This window comes from Gymnogyps californianus, chromosome 5 (genome assembly GCF_018139145.2).
Source record: "Gymnogyps californianus isolate 813 chromosome 5, ASM1813914v2, whole genome shotgun sequence".
NCBI lineage: Eukaryota > Metazoa > Chordata > Aves > Accipitriformes > Cathartidae > Gymnogyps > Gymnogyps californianus.
The window spans coordinates 66,402,482-66,411,112 of record NC_059475.1 but is presented as its reverse complement, the minus strand read 5'-3'; the positions used below and the strand labels follow the sequence as shown (position 1 = coordinate 66,411,112).

General features: G+C 46.2%; 1 protein-coding gene across 4 annotated transcripts in view; it reads right to left on the bottom strand.

Moving 5' to 3' along the window:
* Positions 1-1,685: 1,685 nt before the first annotated feature.
* SLC35F4 (solute carrier family 35 member F4) overlaps positions 1,686-8,631 on the bottom strand; it is a 130,525-nt gene continuing 123,579 nt past the window's right edge. For all 4 annotated transcript variants that reach the window (XM_050898524.1, XM_050898525.1, XM_050898526.1 and 1 more), the window contains 4 exons: positions 6,412-6,537; positions 4,987-5,179; positions 3,117-3,206; positions 1,686-2,092 (listed from right to left, as the gene is read on the bottom strand). In XM_050898524.1, coding sequence (XP_050754481.1) covers positions 1,851-2,092; positions 3,117-3,206; positions 4,987-5,179; positions 6,412-6,537 — 651 coding nt within the window. In that variant the 3' untranslated portion in view covers positions 1,686-1,850. The remainder of the gene's footprint in view (positions 2,093-3,116; positions 3,207-4,986; positions 5,180-6,411; positions 6,538-8,631) is intronic.

Genomic DNA, 8,631 nt, shown 5'->3' with positions numbered 1-8,631 from the left:
CGTGCTCGCGGCGAGGTGAGCTTGCAATCAGCCCCGATATAAATCGCAGCTTCGCGCTGGGTGTGCCCTTGCTGTTATTTTTGATAACAAATCAGTTGTTGCTATCATATAACTGGTGTTATCAATAACAAACACTTCCTTTCTCTAACACTTTTTTTTTTTCCTGGCAGAAATACCATCCAAAAACCCCCTACTAGCTGCTCATCAAACTCACAAACAGTGGGCAGACCAGTAGAGCTCAGCAATCTGTGATACTTTCTGGTTGTTTCTATTCTTCCTTAAAAAAAAAAGGAAAAAAAAATGCTTGTCTGCCTATCAACTGCTCTCAAATAAAAGTAATCTTGCATGGTTGATCCTAGGAATGCTGTAAGAGAAAACAGCCAGCCTAAATTACACAGTGACAGGCCGAGGGAAGGACCTGGGTAGGTTGGCTGGTTTGCTTTGGCTTTTGAAAGGTTTTTCCGCTGTGGAGGTTAAGAAAAATATTTGTTTGGCCCAAAGCTCTAGAAAATAGGAATTGACATTTCCCAGGGTCATTGGCGATCCGGGGTGTTCAGTCTCTCATGAGAAGCTTGTTTTTCAGCTGGGAGTGCAGCTTTTCTGGGAGAAAGAGAGATAAATAAGGCTATTTTTGGCTTTACTAAAGGCACCCAAAACCCAGCACCACTGCTAGAAAGTTGGTGTTGGAAAGAGGCACAGCTCAGCGCGGCTCTGGGAGGGGTGGGGGGCTAGTGCTGGAGCCTGGTGCCTTTTGGGGGGCGAAGCGATGGGGGGGTTCAGGTTTATAGGACATTTGCAGCTACACGGTCACAGGCTGGAGCAGACCATGGGTGTCACGAGTGGGGTCGGTTCTTTAGCAAAGGCTGGGACAAGGTGTGAAGCCAGCTAAGGGTGCAGCAGCAGTCCTGGAGCCGAGGGTACGATCGACATCAGCTCAGTTACTCAGTTTGGGTGACAAGGGCAGGTAGAAATCCTACAAATCTACAAACTAGCAAAACTAGTTTGAACTGTTTTAACTGGCAACAGCTCACGCAAACAACGCTGTTCTCCTACATTCAGCGACGGACTTTTCTCCTCCAACCGGACCGGGAGGCAAGGCGTCTCAGCAGTGCCCAGCCGTACCACTGCCTCCGCTGAGGTGCTGGGTGTCGCGTGGGTTAGGACAGCGGTACCGAGCCATGGATTTCCACTGGCTACAGGCGCAGTACGCAACGGAGAGGAGACAAGCATGTAGCGCTGTGTCTCTGGGCTAACAGCACTGTAGCGTGTCCAGGTTATGTGTGAAGTAGCTTTCATCACCTATTTCACAATAATGTAACTTAATGAAAAATTAAAGTTTTGCGCATCACAGAATATTTATTCTGATAATAATTCCTAATATCAACGTGAACATCGGCCTCTTTCAGAAATTAATTCTCAAAAATGCCGGGAGAGGTTTGAAATGGCTTTCCAAAACTACTACCTCACTGAAAGGTCACTTTATTGAAAGTAAGTCAACATGTTCAATTTTGAGATTTAGCTGGAAATAGCCAAGATTTGTATCCTTGAGAATGGCTCTACTTTTGCCACCAAAAGGAGATAAACGATGTAGACTTGATCCATACTTTAAATCCAGTAGTTCAGTAAGACACAAGCTTAAATGTTTTTTATTACAAAACATTTTATTGTAGTTATTTACACCCGTTCCTTGATAAGTGTATAAATGTAAACATTTACTATAGATGTCTTTCTCTTATCTTACAGTTCATCCCCAGTTCAGAGTAAATGTCATTTTTAAGCATACAAGTAGTGAGGAAATTTAAGCTATATTCACAGAATATACATCTGCGTGCAGTTGAAGTCCACCAGCCCTAAGCTAGTGGTATAGACACTGTCCCATTAGCTCTACTTCTGCTTCTCGTGTGTACGCTGGAGTCTGTGATGTCGTCGGCATGATCCTCACTTTTCTTCTCTTTCAAGCTGTTGATGAACCTCAGGGTTATTTCATCCCATTCCTCAGGGAGGAGCATCAGCAGAAACCCAATGCAAATGATGATGGTGGCTCCCAACCTCACTACACTGAAGATCATTTTGTGCTTCAACAGATCCACGGCTGTGAAGGAGAAACAACAATGCCATCAAAACTGCAGCAGGATGAACTACAGCATCAGACCAGCCTGGCACATCTCTGTAACGTGCACGTTGCACTCTGGCTGTGATACCGGCCCTGTCGCTCTCAATCTTCTAGAGTGACCAGCTCCCCGAGTTCAGAGAACGGCTTTGACCTGACAGCGTAGTATTGGAAGTGCCACGTCTCCTCCATGCCTTACTGCCTTCATGCAGGCTCTGAGGAAGCCTTATAGGGCCAGTCTAGCCTCAAGGTTTCCATTTCTGCTCCGAGGGTGAAGGTACTTTATGGTAACTCTTTATCTACAGCAGGTTGCATCAGCATAATGCTTCCTTGGGCTCCATGGACCAGTGATGGGGGGGGAGAGCAGCATGCAGGTCAGAAAGCTGGAGTCGATGCCTCCAGGCCCAGCCTCCCAACTCCACAACCAGCAACAACAGCACATCTGAGCCCTTCAGCAGCCTCTTACAGGTACTGACTGTTTCGCAGCTCTGACCTGCATTCCCCTAAAAATAGATGTTTCTTTGAAAACATGCTCGAATACCTGGAGTGGCAAGGCTAAGAGGGTGGAGGAGGAGACTGGAAGAGCAGAGACAGACGCTATTCAACAAGATAGGACACTGGAGTAAACTTCCACGTATACACCCTGCCCTGCTGCTGCATGGCAAGTCACCAGCACGGTGCTGAGCCACAGCAGCAGCACGCTGACCCCGCCACGTCTCAGCAGCAAGCAGCAGCTCTGGGCTGCTGGCTGGGGATCAGCCTGCCCTCTCCTCTGCGTGGTACGGACACATCCCGTCTCTCCCAGAGAAAGGAGGCAAGACAAAAAAAAGAAGGCTTTCACCAACTGAATCACCCACCATCACCAGGAGCAGCCGTGGAAGCCGAAGGAGACTGAACTGCTTTTGAAATACGTGACAACAGATTTTGACTATTTAGACAGCAAACTGCTTCTGCTGTCAGCATGCCCGTGTGCTTACTTTTCCACCAACAACCATGGTACTTGTACCTGCATTTCCAGGGACACTGAGCACTGTGCCGATAGAGATCAGAATGGGGTATGTAAGCACAACACCGACGTTAACCAGAATATTGAAAGCTAGGGAAAAACAGAGAGAATAATACATGATTATGGGGAAAAACACTAGAGTGAGACTTTTCTCCTCCACCTTGACCCTACAAGTATGATATATGCTCAGTATGCACACCACAATGATGCAGTTGTCACAAAGTGATTGATTTTTATTTTTTTATATATGAGTGTGAAATGAGGGGAAGTTCTGCATGGGAGAAGAGGGCGGGCTGTACGTCCTTTCACAAACTGTAACACCAAGGTTATCACACTCCTATTTCACAGCTTTGTCCAAGCTTTAATCAGATACCAACAACGTAGTTTTGCTGCCATAAGCCATCATTTCTCCTCCTACCAGAAGTATGGTGATTCCAGCTTCCCCTCTTGGCCAAGGCTGTGTTGTCCTTGTCTTAGTAGGACATTTCACTGATGAAAGGCCCCACACCCCTCCAGCTGGACCACACACCAAAGGTGATAGCAGCAGGAACTCACACTCTAACGGACACTAAATACAATTAGCCGATGAAGTTAACTGTGAACTAAGCAGACTGGAGTGAGACCATGGTCTTGCTGCCATGTTGAAGCCAAATGAAAGCTGACAGAAGCACAAATGTTCAACACCTTTAATTTCTGGTTTGGGGTTGTTTTTTTTTACATGACAGCATTCCCAGCCAGCTCCAACTTCCTTCAGAGTTCAAAAGCAAACTGCAAAAATTTCCCTTTTATACCATTCCCTAGAGTGCTCTTCCAGCTCTCGCAGCCAGGGTCTGGTGCTGTGTGCTGTGGCAGGACCCCAGCTCACCCCCCCCGATCACCCACCACCCAGTCCTGCTGCCGAGTCCCCTACGTAAAAGGAGCAAATTTGTCTGCTCCACAAGGTTGTTCCCTCGTGGTTGGGATTATACACTTGGGTAGATTGCTGGGTGATAAACTATCCCTACTTTTTGTCCCTTAGGTGCTCACAGAGCAGCTGCAATTCTGGTTAGAACAGTTTCAAGGTGCTCACAGCACCTCAGCTGTCAGCCTGACCATGTCTCAGGATGGCAGCGTGGATGGGCTACATAGCGGGCAATGACAGCCTCTCTGTTTCCATTTAATATACTTGTAGTAGAGACAAAAACCTCTTCAATTATGAAATAATAGAGACTTTACTAAAGGAAAGGATGTTGTTATATCTGGAAATTAAAACGCCCCTGGGCTGAATCCAACAGATATTCTGCCTGGCTAGAGGATAGCAATTGTGGCTCTGAAAGAGGGAGCGTTGTGGAAGGGCGGAGGGGAGGTGAAGACCGCAGGCAATGAAACAGCACCAGCCTTTGCAGGCTAACACAAAGCTGTGCGAGCTCTGCCCACAGCCCTGCAGCACCCACAGAAAGGTGCCCCAGCGCTGTGGGTCCCCATGTCAGTGTGTCAGTGCACCCCCCCCCCCCCACAGAGCATGCCAGGAATTGTCTGGGTACACGCAGCCCTTTGAAATTGGATTTATAGCAACCAAGCTGTGCCAGAGACAGAGAAATACCAATGAAACTACGGTAGGAATGCAAAGATGAAAAGTGGACAATTAGTATGACTGCTTCATGATTATTCTCTGCTATTAATATTAGTATTAAGGCTTCTTATGAAAAATACAAATCATTTCTCAAGCAGTACCTGTTTGCACTGGGATCAGATTTAATCTGTGAGAGAGCTCTGCTGCTTAAGGCAGCGGGGTGAGGAATTGTTTGTGCCTGAGGCTATTTTTGTATTGGGGCGGTGTGGGGGGGAGGGAGAAGAGCTAGAAAAATGAGTACATTTTTTTACCACGTACCTAACCAGAGGCTGGCTACACCACACAGGTAACCCCACGGCACAGCGGAGAAGGGGGACCAGTACTCCACTTTTGTAAAATACAGTATGATCGGGGTAACAGAGATGAAAATTAAATTGAAGAAGCCCAGGGTAGAAACAAAATGAGCCGCTTCCCCGAAGTTTGCACTTCCAAGAAACATTTTGAACAAAACCTGCAAAGGAGAGGAAGGAAGAGTGTTTTAGACTTCATGCCTGTCATGGGAAGCAAAGTTCTCCTGCACAGAGTCTCCACTCCCTCGGAGAGAGTGAGGTACAGGACAGCCCTGACGAGGACAGCACGCCACAACCCGGCCCTTTCCTACAAAAGAGTTTTGCAAGGGGAGCTTTGGTCCGATTTCTGCCCTTGCCTGTGTTTTAGCACAGAGGGGGATACCACGTTATTACCATGGGACTGGCTGAATCTGTATAACAAAGCTTAATACAAAATGCCATGAGGAGCAAGTGTAACTAAGAACGCAAGGACACCACCATTCATGCAACGAAGTTACAGGGTTTGGGCTGTGCTTGGCACTGTTAGGATTTGTGAGGGGACTCCAGTGACTTCCACAGCATGAACCTGCTCTGAGAGGAAAGCCTAGCCCGGAGGGACGCACTTCAGATTCACAGGCAGCACAAGCCTCATGGAGGATTTGTCCTACATGAGCCTAAATTCATGCACTTTGAGTGACTTATGAAGGGTCACAACAAATTTATTAGCAAGACAACCAAAGTCTAAAGCTGGGAGGCAACTTCTCATCCCACTACAACTAACTCCAAACTTCTGCTCCTCTTTACACGTACTTCACCCTCCCCGAGCTGACAATAAATACAGCCACCTTTAGCCCAACCTGTTTCTAACTCAGACACGTCCCTGCCTTCTTCATCCCTCACCTTCAAGAGCAGTCACTACTTTCAAGCAGGGGGCAAAGCCCTGCGTGTCTCTCATGCACACACACGGGCTCCAAGCCCAGCACATGCGCAGAATACGCAAGAGAGCTGCAGTGCAGACCAGGGATGAGCCGTCCGTCCCCGCTCAGGGAAAGCGGCACTACCCACATGCAGGCTCTCCTCCCTGCTGCATATGGCAAGCCCTTTCGAAATAGTGTCAATAAACCGCGGTGGCAGGAAATGATTAAAACGTGATCCTGAACTCCTTGCAGCATGGTAATGGAGATTTCATCAAAGGCTCATAAAGCAAAGTCATTCTGAACATTTGGCAGCTAACAACTAATTACCCTCATAGTAGACTTCCTGACATCGTGACATCGCCTGGTCACAATATGAATGATGCAGGAGGGATGAATAAAGTAAAACATTTATTTTACAGTGATTCGTTTTGTACTCGTGCATTTTTAACCTCCAATGTTAAAGAATATAAGAATACTAATAAACAGTTATGACCTACCTTATACAATGCAGATGTAGAGGCTGATCCAACAGCATATGCTACCCCGATAATTGAATCACCCTGGAAACCATCTGCATATGCCATCATTACGATTCCTGTGATTGCCATTATTGCTGCAACTATCTGCACAGACAAAGCAAAGCAACGTAAAGCTCAGTGCAATTTCATTACACGGAAAGAGATTATCACTGTGTGGGGTTTTAATGAGTGTCACTAGCTACTTTCTCTGACTTGAAGCTTTCTTGCTTTCCCTTAAATAGGGAAAATTATGTACGGTTGTGAGAGATGTAAAACATAATGAAAGTGTATGCACTGAGAGCGATATGGATCTATAGCATTGCAAATTCTCCTGGGACCTACTGACAGAACATCCGTCATTAAGTATTTTATAAGCTAAACATCCACTTTGGAGATATGACTCCAAGATCAAGAACTTTTAAGACATTATGCTCTACTATACAACAAGAGAAATATTTAGCAACGCCACCAATTTGACTTGAAATGCAGACGTTTAGATGGCTGACCTTCCTGGACATCACTCCAGAATGACCCCTGTATTGCGGAATACCAGTGTACTACTGGGAGCTCTTCCAGGCTGCTCCAGCTGTGCACAGTATTTTGTAACAGCCCTGTCAGCTTTCTTGGACAGACACGACCGAATTTCTTTATGAAGCCTTTACCTTTGTACTTAGGTTTTTGGCCTCACTTGAAAATCCCAGACAGAGCTTCTAAGGAGCTTCAAAGAAAAAGAACAGAAATAATTAACTACACCGTATCTGAAATCCTGGGTCTTGACTCCAAGGACCTCAAGGAAGTGGTAGGGATCCCGACATGTTTTCTTCTTTGAAAAACTCCCCCTCTACCTAATTGCCCTCAGCAGGTAAATACGGAGTCTGAACTCCAAAGACACCGAATACCTAGCTTCCATGGACTGCAGAGGAAAACATGTTTCCTCAGACCTGTGGAAAGTCACAGCTCTATTTCTGAAAGACAGTTTTTTTAACAGAGATTTAAAAAAAAAATACTAGTATGACATTGAACATGTTATCATTATAAAAAAGGTTGTTTGTGTATTAGAGCTGGGTGTAGAGCAGAAGATGCACAAATGCCAATACCCAAAGCTGGCTGTTACAGAATCACCAGCAACATTTAAGGTTCAGACCCTGTTTTCTATTCCCAGATATCCATTGAATCACAGAACTCCACAGTGGATAGGCAAGGCAGGCTCTCTCCATTCATACAAAGGAAGACACTAATGTGGTTCACCTTGACAGCACTAACCTCTACAAACTCTGCCATACCGACTGGCTCCCAAACTCAACTGCTGAGCCAGGCAGGGCTTTTTACCTTCTTGCTCCTGCAGCTCTGGTACAACTCCTGACCCAACACCAACGCGAGATGGACACTTGCTTCCTGGAAAACCTCATTAAACTTCATTTAAGAAATATTTACTACTAGACAAACCTAAGCGTTACATGCTTCACGCCACAGACTTTAAAGGCATCTTGATCAAATCATGTGCCCTTCTGCAGAGAAGGCTGACTTTCAGATCTCACACAGTTTTACCAAGAGTCCCAGAAAACCCACTGACACTCATACCAAGCAGATGTGAGCCAGACTGAGGCAATAAGCACAAAAACCCCACAAAATAATTTCAACAGAGCCAGTCAGTAGAGCAAAACCATGTTGCAAGGGACACACGGGATAGGGACACATGCCTGACTCAGATAAAGGTGTCCACACATGGGGGACTATGGGGAACCAAGAATCAACTCCCAAGGCGGAGCCAATCTCTGAGACTACAGGTAAAAACGTTAGTGCTCCTAAATCCCATAGGTATCTATGCCAACATCTTCACTGAGGAACTCATCTCCTGGGTGCAGCTTTAAGTACTTCCCTCTCACCATTAGCCCTATTTTACCAGTAACTGAGGCACACAGGTACCCCCCTTGCGTTGCAGTTGCAGTGCTGAAGGCAGAGTCACAAACCACAGTGCATGTCTATATCCCACCTTACTTCTATTTAAAACATCCAAGCTCCAAGCTCCAGCTCAACAAAGCTGCCTAGCTGTCACCTAAACCTGCAGATACCGTTAATACCTCCAAATTCACCATGAAATGGCACTTGAAATCCAGGTCCCCCAACTTAATGACAAGGGCTGGAGTCACATGTGTACTCACAGTCTCTCAGGTGTAATGCAATGGTTCGATGAGGTCT